Source organism: Telopea speciosissima, chromosome 5, assembly GCF_018873765.1.
Source record: "Telopea speciosissima isolate NSW1024214 ecotype Mountain lineage chromosome 5, Tspe_v1, whole genome shotgun sequence".
Lineage (NCBI taxonomy): Eukaryota > Viridiplantae > Streptophyta > Magnoliopsida > Proteales > Proteaceae > Telopea > Telopea speciosissima.
The window spans coordinates 68,959,727-68,983,187 of NC_057920.1; the positions used below are offsets into that span (position 1 = coordinate 68,959,727).

General features: G+C 38.3%; 2 protein-coding genes and 2 long non-coding RNA genes across 4 annotated transcripts in view; 1 reads left to right on the forward strand and 3 right to left on the reverse strand.

The window, feature by feature from the left end:
* The window catches only part of LOC122661323, a 24,264-nt gene extending 13,311 nt beyond the window's left edge, over positions 1-10,953 (forward strand). Inside the window, exons 3-4 of the long non-coding RNA XR_006332864.1 lie at positions 3,713-3,717; positions 10,816-10,953. This is a non-coding gene — a long non-coding RNA (uncharacterized LOC122661323). The remainder of the gene's footprint in view (positions 1-3,712; positions 3,718-10,815) is intronic.
* Positions 432-13,868, reverse strand: LOC122661322. The gene is made up of 4 exons (XR_006332863.1): positions 13,858-13,868; positions 2,923-3,106; positions 2,638-2,816; positions 432-532 (listed from the first exon to the last, which is right to left on the reverse strand). It is a non-coding gene; the product is annotated as an uncharacterized LOC122661322 (long non-coding RNA).
* LOC122661321 (sterol carrier protein 2-like) lies at positions 10,630-18,642 on the reverse strand. Its single transcript, XM_043856679.1, has 5 exons — positions 18,631-18,642; positions 11,713-11,858; positions 11,533-11,593; positions 11,042-11,141; positions 10,630-10,934 (listed from the first exon to the last, which is right to left on the reverse strand). Exons 2-5 carry the CDS (start codon positions 11,839-11,841, stop codon positions 10,853-10,855), a joined length of 372 nt encoding a protein of 123 aa, XP_043712614.1. The 5' UTR covers positions 11,842-11,858; positions 18,631-18,642; the 3' UTR covers positions 10,630-10,852.
* LOC122661319 (caltractin-like) lies at positions 14,119-21,575 on the reverse strand. Its single transcript, XM_043856678.1, has 7 exons — positions 21,528-21,575; positions 18,427-18,547; positions 18,288-18,324; positions 18,179-18,206; positions 16,992-17,144; positions 16,815-16,917; positions 14,119-14,486 (listed from the first exon to the last, which is right to left on the reverse strand). Exons 1-7 carry the CDS (start codon positions 21,528-21,530, stop codon positions 14,422-14,424), a joined length of 510 nt encoding a protein of 169 aa, XP_043712613.1. The 5' UTR covers positions 21,531-21,575; the 3' UTR covers positions 14,119-14,421.
* Positions 21,576-23,461: the final 1,886 nt, after the last annotated feature.

Below are 23,461 nucleotides of genomic sequence, written 5' to 3' on the forward strand. Positions count from 1 at the left end.
ATTGTGAACAGCTTAGTGTTTTTTAATGGGAAAAAAAAAAAGCCCATAATTTGCTCGCCGTGGAGCTTGGTTGATCAATAGGGTGCGATCGACAGCAAGAATAGCTTTAAGTGATTTTTAAGATGCAGCTTTTGCAGGGCAAAAAGGAGAAGAAGCGTGAAAATTGCAAATAGCAACTGGTGCAAGGCAACACGAACATTTTGTAACAATAGATGAGCTTATTGGTTCCTTGGGCTTGGAGAGTGAATCCAAACAACTTAGCAGAAAGTCTGATATAAGACCCACAATTAGCTTACAATGTCAACGTTTAGTTTATTCAAGTTTTGTTCATAGACTGCAAGTGCTCAAGGACTCGATCACCAGGGGGGCCCTCCTCCCCCGGAACTCTTTCTTCCCGGAACTCTTTCGTTATTTAGGTAATGTCATGCTCTTGTAAATATCCACACCAACAGCAAGTCGGCATGTATATACCCACAAGAAAGATGACTGATCAATACTACTCATCTCCACCTCTAGTCTCCATCCTCTCAATCTGTATTTCAAACCAAATAATGATATTTAAAAAAGGAAAATTTACACATGCCACCCCTGAGGTTTGACGAAAGGATATTTTCACCCTCAGTTTTGGAAAATTTTGCGTACCCCCCTAAGGTTTGCAAACGGTAACAAATAAGCCCATTCCGTCAGTTCATGACTAACACTGTTAAAAATTAGACTTGAACTGACGAAATTGCCCTTACAAGCAAAAAAAAAAAAAAAAAAAGAAGAGAAAAAGCACCTGCATTTGGGGAAGATGAGTTGCAAGCTATAGATAGAAGGTCTGTCCATTAGAACACCAAGCCCAGCTTTATCTCGACAAGGAAACAACTTCAACCAGGGAGTTAGGTTCTCAGTAAAAACAACCTCCCGTGGCAGAACACCATATCTAAGGGTACTCGAGAATGGTCGAAAGCTCCAATGTGGAGAAGCATAAGCAGTAGATGATTTCAAACCCAAAAGCAAATACATCTTCCATTTCCGAAACCCCATCACCGACCCTCTCTCAAAACCCATCTCTGCTAAAACCGCCATCATCTCCACTAACCCCTATTTCTCCTTTCATCCAAATTCTTTTCTCTTTATTATTTTATCATTTTCATTTTAAAAACCCTCATCCCACCATCACCGATTCTCCTCTCCATTTCTTTTCACTTCTAATCTAACCCACATCCTTGTCTAAACAAAACCCCAATCTAAATTCCAGCCATGACCACACCCATCCTCAACTAATTTATCATTTCTGATCCCATCATGTCTTTGATTTCCTTTTCCATTTTCCCTCCCAATAAGTATCGGATCCCTATTTCTTTTCTTTTATTTCCATTTTTCCAAACCCAACACAGAATCAGAATCCATTGGCTGCCATCATTTTTTTTTCAAGCTCTCTGGAATCCATTGTCGGCTATGGTGCAAAGAATTGTGGAGCAGAAAAAATAGAAGAAGATTAGGAAGAAGAAGAGGAAACCCGGCCAGAGAAGAAGGAGATGGGGAGAAAATTGTGCGGACATAGAAGTTAATCCAAGCACAGAAGAGACCCGAGAAGGTGTGGGTCAGATTTTTCCAGGTTGAATCGACCTGATCTTGGGGACATCGAAGACAGCCCACAACTCAACTCCGGGAGGTTTCGCATTTGCGCTCGATACAAGATCAAATCCACCCCATCGTTCGTAGTTCCAGCGACCTTGCGTGAATGACAACTCCAGCTCACGAATCCGGAATTTTTTAACCTAATCAAAGCAGCATAAAATCCCATTAGTTATTACTCTTTGAACTTAAACTGCAGTTTTGAAGACGGTGACAATTAACAAACCCTAAATTCTGAACAAAAATAAAGCTGATCGTAGAGTTAAAAGCAAAAGCTAGAAACACAGATATAAATGGATTAAAACCTAAATCAAATGGACGAGGGAAAGGAAAGAGAGTGAATCAGGATCGGTTCCATGGTGTTCCCTACAAGGATACCTACAACTTATCTTCCCCAAATCGATTGGGGAAGATGAGTTGTAGGTGTTTTATCTTCTTTTTTTTTTTTTTTTCCTTGTAAGGGCAATTCCGTCAGTTCAAGTCTAATTTTTAATAGTGTCAGTCATGAACTGACGGAATGGGCTTACTTGTTACCGTTGGCAAACCTCAGGGGGGTACGCAGAATTTTCCAAAACTGGGGGGTGAAAATATCCTTTCGTCAAACCTCAGGGGTGGTATGTGTAAATTTCCCTTTAAGAAATTAATCAAATAAATTGATACTAAAGGAAATAGCAAAAAAAAAAAAAAAGATATACCACTGCCAAAAGAAGGCTGATTAACCCAACCTTGATCCACTGGCACAAAATCTAGAGACAGGGATCTCAGTTTTTTGTAAACAGAAATAAGTACTTCTATAACCAAAGCAGCTTCGGTGCTATCAAAAACAGAAACACAAGGAGAGGAGGATGGGGCATATTTTGAAAGATCTTGGAGCTCTGACAGATTCGAAAGGACTTAGTACATTTCCCAACTATAAGCAATACATTTCCCACCGATAAACAACCAGATTTACAGTTGTCTGACCTTAAAAATGACTATCCAATATAAATTTGGAGAGGCCTGCAAAAGTCTTACCTGATCGGATATCTTCTCCAACTTTTCCTCTATTTTTCAGCTGTCTCAAGACCATTTAGCATATGAGAATCCACCAGTATATGTGGAACACAAGTAGCGTCAATAGCATGGTATTGAAAACATAGTTCAACAAACTGGGGTAGGTCTCTGATAGCATCAGGAATTCACGGACATCATAGCTGGATAAATGCTAAAGCTCTAAGAAATGACATCAGGATTCAGTATCCAACAAAAAGAGGTGGGGGGGGGGGGGGGGAGAGGAAAAAAATGGAGGCATGCACAAACCTTGATGTCTTAATCACCCTAAATGGAAAGAATATTAGCCTTAGTATGAGCCATGAGTCAGCAAAGAATCCAAATAACAAGCTAGCTGCTAATTCTCTCTGAGTAATTGAATATTTTTGCAGCTTCTAGAAATACATCACTTGCATCATGCAGAGCAAGAATAATTGAACCAATCCGGGAAAAGCTGCAAGTGACATAATTTTTTATGTCACTGGAATCTGCCATAAAGTTAGAGTAAATATTTAAGAAAAAGATTTCAATTGCACAGATGTGGAAACATGGAATGAAATGCTCCAATGATAATGTCATGGCTTTGAGGGAAGCAATTCCAAGAAAATAAATAAAGGGGGAAATTTACATCAACAGATATCATGAAGTTTTTTAAATACAGTAATTAAATAAACAGATACGAAGAATATCCCAAGTTTTACAAAAAAAAAAAAAAAAAGAGATGGAGATTCTGCAAAAAAGGTAGACTGAAACAAAATTCAAAGTGCCATGTTGTGTACTTCCTTATCCAGTTTCGACATCCATTGTTTTAGTGAGAACTTATTCTCATCGCTCTAAGGCTTCAAATTCATTGACACTCGAGGCCTTTTTTTTTTCTTTAATGTTAAAAATTAGTCTTCTACATTTGGAATTAACTGACATGTTCAATTGCTACTTCTTTGTGAGATGTTATAGTTGATGGAATACATATGATGCATGAACAAGAAGGTTTCTGGAGAAAAAACCTTCGTGCAAACATTCTTCACAAATAGAATTTTCATTCTTCAAAAATGTCTCCAAGAAATGGTTCTTGGAAAATGTTTCCAGAATCTGAGAATCAATTTAATGAGCCTAACTAAATTCCCCCATAGAATATTTGAATGTGTAAATTTGAGGACATATCAACAAATCAGTGAGTCTGAAACTTCTAGATTTAGGATGGACATTTTTTTAGATAGCAAGATGGTTTTTCCAAGTCAATGATGGTTTTTCCAAGTCAATGAAAGTGATAAGTCAAAAAGAACTGAAACAAAACAGGTTTGCCATGAGTTTCGATGAGACATAATATCTAGAAAATACATATTCACAATGTAATCAAGGTTTTTAAAATTTTCTAACATGTCACTAACATCTTCTCATACACCATTGACATTCCACAATATATATATAAAAAATCCCGCCAGCATTATGTTAAAATATCACAAGTGAATTTCATGTCAATGCCTATGAAAGTAGACTTTTGGCTTTTGAAATATTACAGCAGACATTGATTTTGGTTCCATCTCAGCCTAACCCTACGCTCAGGGCAATCAAGCCCCTCAAAACCTAAGGTATGCCAGTCTCTTTTGAAACTGTTGGTTCCATGGCTAGCTGACCCCATTTAGTTGGGATAAGGCTGAGTTGTTGGTTCCATAGCTAAACTGTCGAGCCCCAAGAGGCAAATAAGCACAATCTCCCTAAACTCCTGATACTTTTCCCTCTCTTTTTTCCCTTTATGAGTGTGATGATTTAGGTACTATGCCCCTTCATCGGCAAGTTTCTTGTTGCATACTTTGATGATATCCTGAATTACAGCAAGGATAAGTCTAACCACCTTGACCATTTGCAACATGTGATGCGAGTACTCGATCTGAGAAACTCTACATCAACCTAAAGAATAGCTCTATCATGCTGCCTAAGGGTTCCTTACATTTTACTGAAACAAAGCTTACCTAAGCATTCACCTTTATTTATTTATTAATTTATTTTGGTAATTTAATGCCACTCAAAAATTTCTGCCAAAAAGAAAAAGACAACTCAAAGTATAGGACATTACAATAAGATTTTTTGCCCACAAATATATGCAGACTCAGGAAATAGAACGCATTCATCCAGTATCCAGAACAAAGATGAAGAAAACTTGTAACTCACCTAAGCTCTTGATTTGGCCAATCTCTAAGGTATCCTTTGGTAGCTTGGAACCAGGGCTCATGGTATGTAATTGTAAGAACACATACTTGGACAGCGGCATAGTATGTTAGCTTTCACAAAGACTCCAAAATTTTCACAATATTTACCTGCTTAGCCTCACTAATTTTCACTGGATCAAATCCACTACTTAATGACCAGATAGCCAGCCTTTGAAAAATAAAAGTGAAGGAACCACACAAGAAATTCAATCTAAAAAAAAAAAAGACAAGGAATCACTAATTAACCATATTCAATATTACTACACAAAAGCACTAGCACTTAATTGGAAGTTCAGAACATAGTCAAAATGAATTTCATATCAGAGAAATAAACACAGTATCAAATAGTCTTCCTAAGTTGGATGAAATGAGGAAAATTTCCTCTACAGGAGATGAGCAAGAATACAAGGATTTCAATTTATATCCAAGGGGAATTTTTGCTGTGTTCCTCAACAGCAGCAGGTCTACTGTGCACTGCAACACTTCCCCAGAACCAAGCAAATCAGATCAGAATTTTTCCCAAAAGAAAGAGTTGATCTTCATCCACAAGGTTGGGGTTAGACATGGTGTTGTGTTGTGTTAAGCAGTATGAAAGGAACTACTAGTAAGGAAGGTAAAAAACTATAGTATCACAATTTCTGGCAAGGAGTGGGACTGGCTGAGGAAGCATAATCAGTAATTAGTCCAGCAAAAGCTGCAAGAAATGTTGAATCAGCAGGCGGCTATCTGGATTTGGACATTAGTATGGAACAGGTTCCACCAGTTGGGTATCTATTGGCCAATTGTCGGATATCCCATTAGACTGCACACCAGTTGTCTTTTACAGATGTATGGCACACAATACTATCACAGAGCATCTTCCAATGGATCTTAATTCTAAAGGACAACATGTTTAAGACTTTAAACTCCCCCCAACCCCCCCCCCCCCCCCAAAAAAAAAAAAGGTCCCTGCTGCACTACTTGTTCTCTTCAAATAACAAATCTTCTTTTCATTTTTCCTTCTTCTAGCCCAAGATCTAAACTTTCAACACACCCTCTTAATGTTTCACACTGAAGAATCTTTCCTATCACCAACTGATTCAATATACCATACAAGAAACTTCAAGATTCAAGCAGACCCAAGATACCATAATTAAGGACTAAGATTAGGGCCTTCTGGCCTAATGTACTACACTCTCAATTCATTGGGAGGAAATATATTCTCCTATGTCATTTTGACAAGATCAAAACTAGAAGAGCTACTTAATCCAATCTTAAGGTGTAATCTTAAGTAGGATCATCTATTGTTGTTATAATTAAGGACATTGGTTAGTGTCCAGATTCTCAACTTCAATGGTGAATCAGCTTGATACCATCCTTATGTTACAACATTTTGGAAGTTTCAGAGCTCACCATGAATGTATTTGGATCGTTAAATCATCTAAGTCTATAAAATGAAGATGGAACATCTTAGATGAACTTATATGGAATTTAGTATAATGGAAGAGGAAAAAAGCAACTAAGGGGAGAAGCTATTAGAGAGGCACTTTTAGCGATGAAAACTGGTAATGATGATTTTCGTATAATAAGGGTATTCGCTCAATGCAACTGCCTCAAATACTAGAGAACAGATAAGAATTCCACCGATTAGAACTAAATAAGAGTGATAAAAACAGAACAACTTCAGCAAATTGGGTGCTTCAGGGTTGAAGAACTTGACTCTAAGATTCTATAGCCCAAATGTGACTGAAGTAAAAAAAAAAAACAAAAAAAAATATTAGCTAAACTCAAATTCCATTATACTAGAACAACTAACCCACCTCAGGATATAAAAATCAAAGGCACTCAACTTCCTGAGACCGGAATCATTCAAAAATTATAGAAAAGAAGCACAAGGAAAAAAGAGCCAAGAACCTCACACGAAAGATGAAGTTGTCCAGGAAGAACCTGACCAAAACAAAACCGAAGGCGGGGTAGATAGCAATGAAGAAATGCCGTGACTCGAGAACGCCATTGTGACTCCACATCGAGTCCATGAGAGTATGAGCAGGGATTGGGACTTGGGAGAGAAGCACCAACCAAATGTATCAACAAAAACCAGTTGGATCTCCGATCCTCCAAAAATGATATTAACGATACTAATACATTCGGTGGCGTCCAATAATAAAAAGGTGATAACGAACACCAACCGCATTCCCAATGACGATTTTGTGTGTGTGTCCTGTGCGGGGTCTGTTAACACCATTACGAACACCAACCGTTTCATTGATTTCCCTCTTTCCTTCAAAAAAAAAAGGGTTTTTTACAATTACCATCCCAAAATCTTTACTATCTACTATTACCCCCCCAAAAACTTTCAAACAACTGTTACCCCCCTCTGATGCATATTAACCACTAACTGACCCCACCGTTACATTTCCGTAACGGTGGGGGTTAGTCGTGACAGTGTACCATTGTCACAAATTTTTTAGGACCAAAATACCCTTTTGGGGTGGTAATTGTAAAAAAATAAACCCATCACCGTCCTTCTCCTCCTCCTCCTTCGTCTCCTTCTTCTTCCTCCTCTGCAACCCCAAAGGTGAAACCCATCACCCATTTCCTTATGAACTGACTTTGCTACTAGAAGTTCCCACCTGTTCTGATACATGATTACTCTGAAACTTCTTTCGCCTTGACAAACCTCGAGGACGCTTTGGGATTTTATCATCCAAACTGGTAGAAATAACGCTTAAACTACTCAAATTTTGCTGATTCCCAACCCCTAGGGAATGATCATTCTTCTTCTTCCCCTGAGTCTTTTGGTGTAAAACAAAGCGGCTTAACTTTAATGGCGGTCTGTTGAACGCGGATGATCCCAAACTCAAGCCACTACCACTTACTACATTTGAACTATTTCTACTCTTCTTGTCAGCCGGTTCAAAACTACGAAGGGATACCTCCTTCCAACTCTTCCTTTTCCTCTTCCCATGCCCCAAACTTGACCCCACATTTTCCAACGGAGACTTCCTTTTCCTCTTTAGGACCCTATCTTCGGCCCCTTCCACGGAACCTCTGGACTTCTCAATATAGAGGCTTTGAAGATCCAAAGATCTCGATTTTTTTGAAATTCTAGGGATATCAGGTTCTTCTGCTAAGCTGTTTTCCATCTACAAACACTCAACTGACAAGAGGGAAACTAATCCCCCAATTTTCATCTTCCATCATACATGTTTCTTTGTTCCGAACCCTAGCATTATTTCACCCAAAAAAAAAAACAAAAAACCCTAGCATTAGATCTGGTAATGAAATTAGAGCATAAAGATCAGATAAACCCCAAAATGAAATCCTAAAAACGTGCAAATCGATTAAAATCCAATTCCTACCAAGATCTGAATAGAGGGAAACTGTTCAATTACCCTCCTTTGCAACCCCAAAGGTGAAATATCCAATTACCCCTTACCGTTAATATGAAGGGTGAAGCTGGAGAACTGAGCAGCCAACGTTTTCAGGCAGGAACGAAGAGGGAAAGTCTGAGCAGATGAGGGGAAGGGATGTCGGAGTCGGAGAAGGAAAGGGACATAGGGAGATGCCGCTGGTAATGGCCACCGGAGCCTGAGCAGGTGATGGTTTCAAGTAAGGGGTAAAATGGATATTTCACCTTTGGGGTTGCAGAGGAGGAAGAAGAAGAAGAAGAAGAAGAAGAAGAAGAAGAAGAAGGAGGACGGCAATGGGTTTTTTTTTTTTTATAACAATTATCACCCCAAAAGGGTATTTTGGTCCTAGAAAATTTGTGACAACAGCACACTGTCACGACTAACCCCCACCGTTACGGAAATGTAACGGTGGGGGTCAGTTAGTGGTTAGTATGCATCAGAGGGGGGTAACTGTTGTTTAAAAATTTTTGGGAGGATAATAGTAGATAGTAAAGATTTTGGGATGGTAATTGTAAAAAACCCAAAAAAAAAAACCAAAATTGAAAGAGGCGACCCTAGGGCTTACTACCTCACTCCTCAGAAGTCAAAAATTTGACTCACAAGTATAAAAGAAGATGAGACCAGAGACTCTATAACACACAATGATATGTTAGAATGCTCTAAAATGTAACCATGGTCGGATGATGAAATGTAAACCTTTTGTGTACATCAAGAAATGTTTTTTTTTTGGAGAATGTTCTCTGTGCTAGGGGCGCAGGCTGCGGCCAAACACATGGGGGTGGACGCAATGACCACCCTACCCCCCTGAGTGGCAGATTCATGTGTCCAGGCGCAACCTGCAGTGCGGCACAAAGAACATGAGCCCTTTTTTTTTTTTAGTTTTAACCGAAAGATGTGATTGGGAAGAGATTTCAATTTGGATCCTCTCCAATGAGGGTATCGGCCAATACTGACCATCCAATGAGCATCCAACGGTTGAACTGCCTGGGAACACTGATTGGGCACTCATTGAGCGATCTCCTCATTTGAGAGGATCCCAATTCATATGGCCATCTTGAGCCTCACCCACTCAAATTATTAATAGTTGAATTTTGGATACTTTAAGCAGAAGAGGGGATGTTTGTCTCACTAATAGCTTTTCATTTTTAAAAGAGAGAAAAAACATTGTCTGGTCGTATGGCCCATGTGCCTAGACTACTGTGTGAAATTACCGTTCAACACACTTTATGCCTGCCCCATTAAGTGATGACTTCGCACATTCACCATTGAACACACGAGGAATACCATCAACATGGCACATGTCAAATTTGATTGTCTTTTCAATTATAGGGCCAATCATATGTGATGTTTTTCCCTTGGTCTTTTGCCAGTTTGATAACAATTCTGTTATAGGAACACTATTCTTCGATAAAATGATCTTTTGTTGTTTCTCTATGAAAAAATCATTCTTTACCTACCGTTGAGCATTTGGCAAACCCGCACTGGAACTGTTCTCGGGATCATTCTCGAACCAATTGGTGTTTGATAAAACATGGTCTAGAAGAGAAATTTAATATTATTGTCAATATTTACATATAAACCATTATATATATTAATGACTTCTATTGAGTCTAGTTTCCTTGGTTTTTCAAACATTTTGTAAAAACTTTTTAAAGCCGATGTTGCATTGATTTAAAATATTCACTATGATTAGATGAACAATATGTTTACTAAATTAAATTTAAAGAAAAAAAATCACGTGTTAGTTACCAAGGACATGAGGACATGGTGGTAAAGATCCTTGGTACAAGCGTGATGACTTCTTTCTTTTTTGCCATAGCATAATTGTCTTCACAAGAACCAATGGCGCACCCCCTCGACACAGCCAAACTCTGAATGCCACTTCCTATCAAATATCCTCTGAGGAAAAAATATGGTTGTCACGCTGATGGGGTGACAAATTAGTTGCTCCATTCACAGGGTTCGTTCATTTGGGGTGGATGTTTAGAATTTAGGTTCACATTAAGGTTTAATAATTTAGGGTTTCATACATGAGGTTTCTCCATTGACAAGGTTCAATCATTTGAGAGGAATGATTGGACTTTTAAGTTCAATTTCAAGGTTTAATGATTTAGGGTTTCACAGATTAAGGTTTAGGGTTTCAGTAACCGGATTCCATGGAGATTCCAGCAATCTCATCATTTTCCGACAAGAACTCAACCTGACCCTTTTTATGCACATCTTTTTTTTTTTTGGGTAAGAGTATTATGCTCATCTTCAAATGAGGTCAATAATAGACCTAGAGTGTTAGAATGCAAGCATGCAAGGATACCTAAGAACATTCCACAACAAAAACACCAACAAATTCCAGTACTATGAAGGTAAAATCTGAAGATGTAATTGTTAAAGTGACCATAAATCAAGGCGATGACCTAATTTTTTATTGATTCATCTTTCCTCAACTAAACCAAATTGCATATATTAAGAGATGGGGGCATTCATCGTGAAATTGTAATACTGATTTCAGCCCATTTCAATTCCAGAATACAATGAGAAAAAATTTACTCTACGAGTAATGTTTGAAGGATCCAAACAAAGAAGAGAGCAGATGGGGTAATCGGCTCACAGCTTGGACGGCTTTGGGAAAATGTCGGGAGTGAACTTCTGGGCGGCGCTCAGGCTACCCTTAATCCTCATGGCACCCCTGTAATTCATCAAGAAAACAAAATAGAAATGAAACAAACTGAAGCAAAGGGATACAAATAAACAATTTCAGGCGATATAAAAAAATTGGATGGAAAATTATAGTACCTCATGAAAGCCATTTGAGGATTCATCTTCCCAGTGGAAACCTTAACAAAATCATCATCCTTGAATGAAAAAGTAGCATCAGACTTGCCTTCGTAGGTACCTGAATTCCCCAGAAAACAGGAGAAACCGAAAGAAGAAAGCAACCATTAAAACCAAGAGTTGATTACGTTAGAGCACAAATCTGTTGTCTTTATACGAGTTTCAAAGAGAATTACTCGACCAAATTCGCTAACAAAACTGAATTCTTTTTTCCAATGATAAAATACTTCAAGAAGCCCCAATTTGTTTCTCCTTCTTGTAAGAATAACAGATAAAAACGACTTAAGAAACCACGCACAGATTCATTAACAGGGTTAAAAAGCTTTTGATTTGCTTTCTCTTTTCAATTTATTTCACACCGTACATAATTTACCTAGAACCAACCGAGACGGCGAAATTACTTGGAAGTCAAAAGTAGAAATTAAGAGAGAATAGAAAAACCACTCACAGACCTTTAGTAACATCTCCTTTCTTGAGGTCGACGACGTAACTCTCCTCGTCGATTCCAAGTTTCTGACCAGAGAGAACAAACAAAAAAAAAAAAGGATTAGAAAGGCAAGTAGTAGTAGGGCTTCAAAAGCAATTAAGGGGAGAACTTGATTGATTTGGGGGAAGACAACAGGACTAATAACCTTGGGAGCGATGTTGATCTGATAGACGAGGCCGATCTTCTTGGTGAGTTCTTTACCGGCGTCGGTGGCGAGATGTTGCTTCATCAGCTCCAGTATCGCCGCAGATTTTAGCTCACTTGGGTTCGACATTGAAATGGTTTATGTGACTCTGAATTCAGAAATCAGAAATTCAGAATAGATGTTAGTTAGGGAGGGAAGACAGTACCAGGGGATAATAGGGGAGAGATGAGATCTTAATAAAACGAGTTAATTCGAGGAGTCGGTGTGGGGGAGTTGGGCGTTGAGAATCATCGATCTATTTATATATATTAGTTAATGACAGATGATATGAGACGAGATGACCCCCAGGCAGACACGTGACTGACGTCTTCCTTTGTACTAAAAATGGATGGGTCCAACGGTCGAACCTTTGGGCCATGTGTGGTATGTATTAATAGATTTTCCTTTTTATGAAAGTGTAATCACACAAACAAATCACACACCAATCCCAAAAGGTTAACCCATTTTTAGGGTCCATGAGGAATGGAATGGTGGATATACACAATACACACCCCACGCATACACCACACCTTAATAGATTTTGGATTAGCATGGAATAAGAAAAACAGAAAAAATTCAATCAAAATTCAGAATGTGATCTTCTTTGTTTCATTTTAATATTTTTTATTTTTGGGATTTTCATCCTCTCAAGTGCGGTGCACTGTACAGGGCACCTCACTTGTGCATCCGATGGCGGCCATTGCACACAAGAGAATAAAAATTCAAGCACATGTTCTTGGCGACCTTCCAATACACAAGTGAGGTGCATTGGAGTACACCGCACTTGAGAGGATAAAAATTCCATTTTTGTGTACAAACGATATTTTAGTTGATTTTTTTTTTTTTTTTTTCATTTTTTGACAAATTAGTACTACCACAAGGATATGTTAGTTTTTTTTTTCTAACATCACAAGACACTTTGCAACTTTGGGAATGTGTCTATTCTGACTGTTGGATAGAGAGGACATACTTTAGATTAGCCATGTATCAAATTTTAAAGTCTAATTCAATCAAATACCTCTTGTATTAAATGCATTACGTGTATGTTTATGTAGGTATATCAATATATTAGATAATATCGTGCACTTCCAAATCGAAAATGGTTTAGATTAAAAAATGGTTAAATACACATGAACCCCTAAATCATCCAAAAATTCCGCATGCCACTTGAGATTATGACAATTCCACACGCACACACCTTGCTTTTCAAATTAATCCATATTTAAGTCCACATCCTAAAGACATAAATATCAAGCGTCAGACGTTAATTATTTTTTTTTATTGGCCAAACTACACTTTCTTCTAACCAACGGACACCTCACCTTCGCTGAATCAGTTGACCATGAGACCTGCTCTGCTTCACTCTTCATGAACACGATGGATCCAATGCCGGTATTGCTGCTGTGATATGGGTTTCTACTGGGGTTTATGATGGAGAAAAAAACAGTTGAAGAAAATGGGTTTGGGATCGGTAATGGAAGTAGATCAACATTTAGATCATTACAATTAACAGATCCATCAGACGGTTAGACCCCCCTGACCAAGATTATTAAACTAGAAATACAAATCCAGATCGGTCCAGCTGATTCAGATTCCAATTTCGATTCAGTCAGAAATTGCCGAAATCGGCCTGAGCCTTAAATACCCAGCTCTAGAATTTCGATTCAGCCAGAATTGGCTGAAATCAGCCTGAACCTTAAAAACCCAGCTCTAGATCGGCCAGAGTCAGGATCGGACTTGGCTGATTCCTAATCAACTTAGTCAATATATCCGATTCCAATTCTTGAAACCCTGGCTCTGACTGACTTAAGGCTAGGATGCTGCCTTTCAATCCTCAAGGAATGAGGCACATAGGATCTGCACCATCTACTACATTCTTTCATACAAAACCTTACTGAAAATTTACTAGGTTCCCTGTCCAATATCCATTCGGACGTTTAATATTCTCATCAAGAAACTAATGATAATATTATCCAAGAAAAAACAAATCTTTCTGACTAAACCCAAGAGAGAATAAATAAGCTTAGTAACCCAAGACAGCCTATCTAACAAGTTTGTTAGGACAGCCCAGCCTATGTGCCAAGTTTTAGCCAAAACAAAATTCACCTGGTAAAGTACACGAATGGCTGAAAAACATACAAGAATGCATGCCAATACACAGGAGGAAATTTGATTAAATTGATCCCAAAATTTGATATGAGGCTAATCCAATCGTAGACCTATCTATCCAAATGTCAGCTGATTGACATATAGTTTTTAGTCCACTTGTTTGTTGCATCACAAATTTGCAAAATGAATCAGTTGAGAGAAATGGCATGACTTTCATCAAACAAATAAGGAATTCATGACAGAATAAACCTTTACATGCTGATAAAAATAACTGTTATCATTCATTAGATGCAGACTGAATAAAAATATGCTTAGACACCTAACACCAGTGTATTGCAATACAGTAAATGTCCACATGTCCAAAACAGGTTATCTAACATTAAGCCCTATATATAGAGAATTAACAGGACAGAAACAACCTGATCCGCACATATGGGTTGTCAAAATTAAATTAGGCAACAGGGAGCCTTCTGTCATGCTTTCAGGTGCCAGGTGGCTTCAGTAATGCTTCATAGGACGAGGATGATTACCTACATACAAGGAACTTTTAACATCAAAGTCCTAATACCCATACGAAGTTTTCTTCATTATCCTGATGAACTCATCAGCATTGACTTCACCATCACCTGCACATTTCATTACCATTAAAACTACCAAATGCAAGCGATCTGCTATTCGGCTGTGAAGCTTAGAAACGCTGTCAAAAGAAAGAAAGAAAAGGAGTGGGGGGGGGGGGGGGATGTATCCCAACCAGGATTTAAAGATCTATATTGGAACCTTGATCATTCAGAACCGATTCCGTACATAAACTGATACTATTCAGTTATTTATCCATTTTGACAAGCAGCAACCCATGCTGATAGCAGCGATGAATTTTGAAGAAATAGTTGGCTTTTGTAAAAACCTCAAGTGCCCTCACAGATGAATTCATTATATGCTGAGACATCATCGATGACGCTGGTACAACTATCTTAGAGGCTCCTAAGCAATAAATGATGTGTAAATAATATCTACGTACAGACACCTTAGGCATGGATGTTGTGAAGGAAACCAGCAAAACTAGTGGAGGAAAAAACCTAACAAAGTGGATATCCATGCCCTTCTGTGTTACCAAAGAGCAAGGTCATGGACTAAATAAATTCCTCGCCCCACAGTTCATTCAATAAGGTCCTATGACAATTTTTGAACATCGGATAGTTTGATAATAATGATGGCCTCCTATTTTCTGGAAGGGCGTTGGGTGGCACTAGCGTTCCAATACCTTGTTACACCAGAGAATTTCAATCTTTATCAGACAACAAATCCTTGGAGAAGAGCACCTTAAGGAAACCGAAGGTAGCTTAATGAATGGAGAGAGTTACGAAAAAGGAAGGGCCTCAATATGGGATGCTATATAGCAAATGGGGATCTCTCACATGTTTGTACTTTTTGGGCAGGACAAACATAATATCTCAGCTAACAGCTTAAGGAAGATTCATCAGCAAGAAGAGACAGTTCATGAATAGATATTGATAGATCAAGGATGACGAGCAAGAGTTAATGAAGCACAAACAACAATCTAAGAGAACTGGATGTCTGCTTCTCTCTCTCTCTCTCTCTCTCTTTTGATTAAATATGCTTGCTTCTCACTTAATGTTTGGCTCTATCAAATTCGTGCTAAAAACTGCCAGATCCTGTCAGGACGCTTAGAAACAAATCCCAACTAGACAAGCTGGTCTAAAATGCTCGTCACAACAACAACTCAGCCTTCTCCCAACTAAATGGAGTCGGCTACATGGAACCTTGCAACGACAAAAGATTAATAAAACTAGAAAGGAAGAACACAACAGCAATATCGACACAACTCAGCATTTATTCTAACTAAATGGGATCAGCTACATGGATCTTTGGCCTCCAATCAGCTCTATTCAAGGTCATACTTGAAACAAGACCTAAGCTACGCATGTCTTTCCTAACCACTTCTCCTAGGGTCATTTTAGGCCTGCCCCTAGCTCTGTACCTTCAATCTGAATCAAGTCACTCCTCCCACCTGTAGCATCTGAAGGCCTCCGTTGAATATGACCATACCACATCAGACAACTCTCTTGAAGCTTATCTTGAATCGGGGCAACTCTCAATTCAGCACTAATATTATCTTTCCCTTATTTTATCTTTCCTAGTTTTGCCACACATCCATCTCAACATCCTCTAAAATGCTCGTCACACATGAATAGAAATCTCAACAAAATTTGTCCAGGATTTGAGTAAATAGTTAATCATTCACGAAAAAGGGAAGGTTTAGCTTCAAATGGAAATATGTCAAATGAAATTAGTAACATGGGAAAATTCTTATTAATGCCATGCGGGTTGTAGCTATACTGAAGGACATATTAAGTGGGGAAAGAATGCTACACTTCGGGATATTGACCATAAGGTGTAAAAGTTCTTCTTTGTCTTCGTGGGATGTGTTGTAACCATAGTTCAAAATCTCGTTTCGGTCAGACCGAAATGAGCGAAATGCAAAAATTTTGCCGAAACAGTGTATTTCTTCTGTGAACTTCGCTAGGTCATTTTCGCGGTTGGGGGGGGGGGGAGGAGGGGCCGAAGTGACCAAAATTTCGACGAAACAGTGCATTTTGTGACCGACATGAGCGAAATTTTGGCGGAACAGTGGTTATTCTGGGTTTCACCTCCTGTTTCATCTTAAACATGCCAAATTTAGCGAAATTTGGGTGGAGTTTTGAACTATGGTTGTAACTTCCATATAATAAGTAGTCATATAAGTAGTAACTACTTTATCCAGTGGCAACCCTTTTAATGAGAATGACCATATCACAGGTCACAACGTCTAGCCTTATAGGTAAATGTATTGGGTCTGTATGCTTCTACAAAATACCATTCAATTTTGATCGAAGCACAAGTGCACAACAAAAGAAATACATATGATACAGCACAAGCAGAAAAGACTAACTTACGATCAAGGTCTGCTTCTTCAATCATCCTTTTAATCTCTGAGTCGGAGAAGTTCTCACCCAATTCCTTTGCAATAAGATGAATATCTGCAGCAGATATCTTTCCCTGAATATATAGATCAAATGAGAGTTAGTTACTGGCAAGAAGGAACAAGATGACTTGAGATAAGGGTACTTCACATTATTATCTTGATCAATTATTCGGAAAGCTTTCATGAGCTCCTCCTTGGTATCCCTTTCTCCAATCTTTGCAGTCATCATGTGCACAAATTCATCAAAATCGATTGCACCACTGCCATCCTTGTCAACATCTGCAATCATTTGATTGATTTGCTGGAATAACATATGGTACTACCATTAGCCATGCAATAAAAAAGTTACCAATAATAGAGAGCAAGACATCACCATGAAACTGGAGATGCGAAAAGATTGACTAGACAAGCAGAGGCAAACTAGGGGAGCAAAAGAAAGGGGAAGAACACACTACTGCATAAGCTGAAAATTCTAGAGTTTGACTTCCGTCTTTTGTCGTAAAAACATGACAACCAAAGACATCAGTTAAGAATTTCTAGAAGCAGCACGGACCTCCTCCCTTTCAATGTGTTACCAGGTTATAATGAACCATAAAGCAGCCGATATCACACAAAATGAAGAAAACAACTCTACATCCAAACTATGAAAAAAGAATCCCATGCCTATTCATGCATTTGCAATAAAGAAGACTGCTCCCACAATGTACTTAATTCCTGCCCACCAAGGTATAGGCATTCATTATCAAAGATTTTCCTCCATAAAATAGGTTGTACTTTTGACACGTATGAGAAGGGCAGAAAGTCACTATGCAACACGAATCTGCCAAGAATCCTGTGGGTTCTTTGATTGGATCAGGGTTCGTGTTCTTCACATTCTTGACTTGTGGGGTTCATACAATGTCCCATTTTGCAAACCAGGTGAGGTTGGTCAAGATCTGTTCTCATTTCTTGGACTATGTCCATATGGAAGGAGAACAGCACATGGGGAAAGGTGATTTCAGCTGAGTTAAATTTCAAAGACAATATTCCATTGAATATGAATAAGATCCTCGAAGAACTTTATTTTGGAATAATTTTTTTTTGTTTTAGCTAAGAAACCAAGTAGTAAGACCTGAGGGTGTGAAGCACGAAACTCAAAAACAAAGACCAGTCCAGTTGGGTTTTGGCCTACAAAAGCTCAATATGTTCACAAAGAAGTGTCAATCAATTTGTAAATGTCCAAACAAGTCTCGCAAAAGACACCCACATCCTAACGTCAAAATCTGCAATACTTTAGCAAGGCTCTACTCAATACTTTAGCACACATCAGGAAAATAACCAAGTAGAAAGTAATACCTCCTCTGTCATTTCAAATCCCAAGGCTCTGCACAGAAGTCATTTCAGTGTCAATTTTTGCAACACCGTAAATTAACAGTTTAGGCATGTTGGACAAAAGCATTAATACCTCATGGCAATATTCAACTCTTTGGCATCAATGGTACCTAGACAAAACAGGTAAAAGCAATCCAATCAATTTGACCAAAGAAAAGAATATAATACATATACACATGTGCACCACTTATAAGATTATACATGATGTTGACCTGAGCCATCAGTATCAAATAGCTCAAATGCTTCCTTTATCTCTTGCCTCTTCTGTTGAGTTAAACCATGCTGTCGCCCTCTAGGTTTGTCCCTCCTAGATTGTCCTCTGTAAAGGGTTGCCTGACAAAGAAATGAGCAGTAAATCTTAGGAAAAACTTCTTTTCACCAAAGAATGTAAGTCTCTAAGAGTTTAAACAATAAACTTATCTTCAGTCATTTTTGAAATAATATCTGGTCAGAAAACTAGTAAAGGAAATCAAAGAAATTTCAGAAAGATAGTTGCTGATAGAACTGGTACAAGTAGCCTTTTCTTTGAAAAATTCCCTTACCTCCTTTTCCATTTTAAATATATTAAGCATACTGTTGTTCATATGATTAATAAGCTCTTCTTTAGCTTTTGAGTCAGAGAAAACCTCCTCCCCAGCTCTCCCCCCCCCCCCCCACCCCCCCCCAAAAAAAAAAAAAAAAGATTTAAATGAAGAGGACCGCTTGTACATTGATATTATTGAAAAGATACAAAACCTAAATGCTTGTGGCATTCAAGGCAAATCTACTAAACACAGCTTCAGCATGATCTGGTTATTTAGACCAATTTGTATCGTACAATTATGGAAACCTTTTAGGTCCTCCACTTATATTCTTTATTTTCTTTCATGCAAATTTATTTTTACTGATAGGAAAGATCTATTATATGGTAGGTAAATATAAACCTAGAACTGATTAACAAAAAAGCACTCACTTATCCACAAAATACAACCTCCAGTAAGTTGCAGTAAAATTCAAAAAAAGAAGGAAATCAGCTTATCAGCGCATCGTGAGTACCGATAAGCCATTTTATGCCCTTAACCTTCAAATAAACATGTTTGGCAGATAATATTGGATAGGAGGTCCAGCAAGGCTTTTTAAGTGCAAGTATGCTACATGCAGTCCAACCCACCTCCCTCTTGATGAGTAAAGCCCTTATGGTAATTCATGACAGAACAAAGCCATATAGTCTACAAGCACAAATTCTATACATGTTCTGTCTTCTTGAGCATGAGGAACTACTATTCCCCGTGACCTGATTGAAATGATCATAGAATTCAATTCATTACCTCCCGTACATCTCTTCTTCTGGAGTCATCTTTCTACAATCTAGTTTGCAAATCATACTAATGGTCTCATGAAAGGAAATCATGCTTTTTATGAGCAATTTCATAGATAAGAAGTACAGAGAAAACTCCTGATAACATAAATCCAATTACAATAAACCTGGAGAACATGAACCTGAACAGAAGATAATAATTTATTAGCATGTCCACTTCTCATTCTATCTAATAAAAAGATTTCAAATAGACATCAAGCAATTCTTCAAAGTCTCAATTACAGTGCAGACACCATTCTATTGTTATCAAATAGGACCCATATATCTAACCCCATTTAGTTGGAAAAGGCTTAGTTGAGATTTTAATTGCTATGAAATTATATATAAAAAAAAAAGGTTCACAAATCAGAAACTGTAATATGTTTCCCAAGTCCAACTTCAAGCTTCAAACCCTTTTCCTCTCCATTTGCTTGCCTTCCCAAATCCTATCAAAAGTGTAAACTAGATGATGGTCACTCCCAAAACAAGAATTTGAAAGAAAACAACAAAAAGGGAAAAGAGAAAAAGGAGACTTTAACTACAACCATGAACATTGGGAATGAAGAACCATTCTCCAAAACTTATGGGATGCCAAAACTCAATGTACAGGCAGTTACAAAGAGTGGAAAGAGCATTTCCTGCTTTAGGTCATGTGAAAATTTCACAGAAGTGTGGGAAATAATTGAGCAAATCTCATGCTGAATTAAGGGGATAAAATTGTTTCTCCAATTTAAATATTATTACATTTTTTTTGGTCGAGCAGCTTTGTTTCCAAAGCAATATGACATAACTCAGAGCAAAGAAACAGTATATCTGGTAAGACGAATCCAAACAATGCCAAGGTTATCTCAAATTTGAGTTGATTGGAACACTGGAAATTCCTCAGAAAGATGAATGAAGGGGTTGGCAACTTCCATATATAAAGAAATATTTCAAAACCTTGTTCCAGTTTGACTTCTTTACTTACAACATTTATTCACTGACCTCCATTCCATAATTCTTCTGTTTATTCCAAATAGTGTTGTATTTTTAATGGTTTTTAATTAAAGATTCAAAATAAGTTTTTGTTTGGTGTGTTAGAGGGTTGAGTCCTTTACCTAATAGACACTTAAATAGCAAATGGTTGTGGCTATTGGAAGACTTGTTTGAGTGGCTAACAAACAAGCCTTATGGGAAAAGACATGATTTGGGGCATATCTTTTGGAGACATCCCTTAGTGGTGTCTAACATCTTTAGAAGTAATTTTAGTTTATGTTTTTCTTCCCTACTATAGTCTGTCAATGTCATTGAGTTAGTGAATATTGCCTTTGGACTCCTTTTGTAATCACATTTGGAACTGCAACCTATGTGATTAAAAATTTGTTTTTATCTTGGAGATACAGATACATGGTCAACCCGGATTGCAGAATTGAGGCATCTAAAAACCTTAAGGATTCTAAAACCCAAACCCCGGGCCCTCGAGTTCTATGATTTATTTAAGTAATCTCTCCTGTTCTACAATCCATACAAATGTCCAATAATTCACTTTTTCTTCGGCATACACGATATAAATACAAACGTGAAACCCAAAATCAACCGAAATATTTCCAGTCGGAGATTACAGAGAAGATTGATACGTTCTTGTAGGGGCTTTCCTGGTAGAGGCTCTCCTGTATAGCTCTGTTTTGGGCTTTGTGTGTGTGGGAAGAAAGCTCAGATACTGAATAACCTGTTTGTTTAGTTGGGGAACCTTTCCCCCTCCACTCGTTTATTTCTCTAATAAAATTTCCTTAAAAAAAAAAACCACATTCTGAAAGTACGCTTTGAACAAGCCGAATACATATCAGAGAATTTAACGGATAAAATCTCATAACCCAACGGGAGAATCAAAAAAGAGAGAGAGAGGTAGAGAACAGATTCAAAACCAATTGAAATGAAGAACAATTGAGCAAAAGAAAAGAAAAATATGAAAAGGGAAAGTTGATCTGATTGACGCACCATTGTTTCCTGTGGATGTGTCGCTTGAATACGATATTGTTTTGCAGAGCTGCGGAGTCACTCACGGGGCTTACGAGTTACTGAATTATTGCCGAGCCTACTGTCTCCTCTGCCTCGCTTTTGTGTTTTCTAACGCTTCTGTGCTGCCCAGTCTGTATAACTTTGGAAGCTTGTAGCTTTTGTACCAGCGGAGTCAATAAAGACGACGAACTGATGAAGGAGTACCAAGTCCAAACTCCCATTCCGCGGAAAGAAAAATTGTACACGTAAACAGAAATATTACTAGCACTAGGCATACCCCACGCCGTAGAAACTACGCTCTACATGGTATATAGACATATACACATATAGTATAGGAGAGGAAGGTTCTTTTACCCCCCCCCCCCAAAAAAAAAAGAGAGGAGAGGAAGGTTCTCTGAACAAGCCGCATAGAAAAGCCAAGATAGGATCCGTTCACGTACATGAGGGTACGAGAACAACTCATAGTCGTTCAGATGGAATCCACTCTATAAATGGAATCCACTCTATGTGGTCCCATAGAGTGGATTCCATCTGAACGACTGTGAGCCGTTCTCGTACGCTCACGTATGTGAACATGAGCCCAACTTAAAAAGCCTACCTATAAGGTACAATAAAACGGTATCATACATTGAAAGATAGCGAAGACATTCCATGTGAAGAGGAGAGCCTGGCTCACCCAGCATGGTCCAACTCGCCCAGTTGCCATCCCTATTGGCATAATATTGGGGCAATGGATTGGTGCTCATGTTTGGTAAATATCCATAGTTGGGGCTTATGTTTCTTTCATGCCATATCTCTTATCATCATATCTGTCATTTTCAATGATATAGTTTGGCATGTATAGGTGTTTTTCATTGATATAGTTTGGCATTTATGGACTAAGTTTCCGTTCACCCATAGAAGACTATTAACCCACTATCTTTGGGTTCACAAACTCATCGTAAGTTTTTTTATATGTTTCAAAATATCCTCCCGATATCCTTTCCCGCTCTCTCCCACCCCATGGTGAATAGGATCTCACTCATCGTGGGTGGAGGGCAACTCGATCCTTGAGTTATTATTTTGTTTACATTTTAGATGCCCTTTTAATATTTACATACAGGAAAATGATGCACACACTAACGTCATATAGTGCAATAGTGTACGTTAGCATTTTATTAATTGTCGGATCCCCCTCTCTCTCTCTCTCTCTCTCTGCATCTTAACCGTTCAATCCCATTCTCTTCACCACCACTATAACTCTGCTCTCTTCCCACTCGCAACTGCAACCCACCGGCAACGCTCATGCCGTCTCTTTCTATTTAACTTGGGAAAAAGAAACCACTCTTCCACCATGGAATCTTACCTTAGAATTGTTGGAAATCCATCTAAGCACACCATGATAAAATAATTCCTATTCTAAATAGGGTTCCAATTTAAGCTAACTAATTAAATAAGTCCATAGTTCTCCTTGTTACCTTTATTTTCGTTTTTATAAAACCTAGCCTTTTACAAAAATAAGCAACCCTCACACCCCACCCCCCCCCCACTCCACCCCACCCCACCTTTTTTATATGTGATTTACCTGCGTCAAGCTAACCTAGAACTTGTAGAAAACAGAAAATAGAAACTAGAAACTAGGGTTGTAAACGGTTTGGATTCGGTTCGGATAATACTATATTCGCATCCGCATCCGATTAGCTATCGGACGGATTCAGATAGTGCTAAATGGATACAAACATAGATACGGATCGGATATTTTATCCGCTTACATGTAAATATAGTTTTTCAAATAGCTATAGTCTATCCATATCCGCATCCATTTAGTTTTCGGACAGATTCGGATAGAGCTACACGGATACGGACATAGATATAGAAACGGATTTTGACTATTCATTTACACCCCTACTAGAAACTACACCTAATCTCGTACG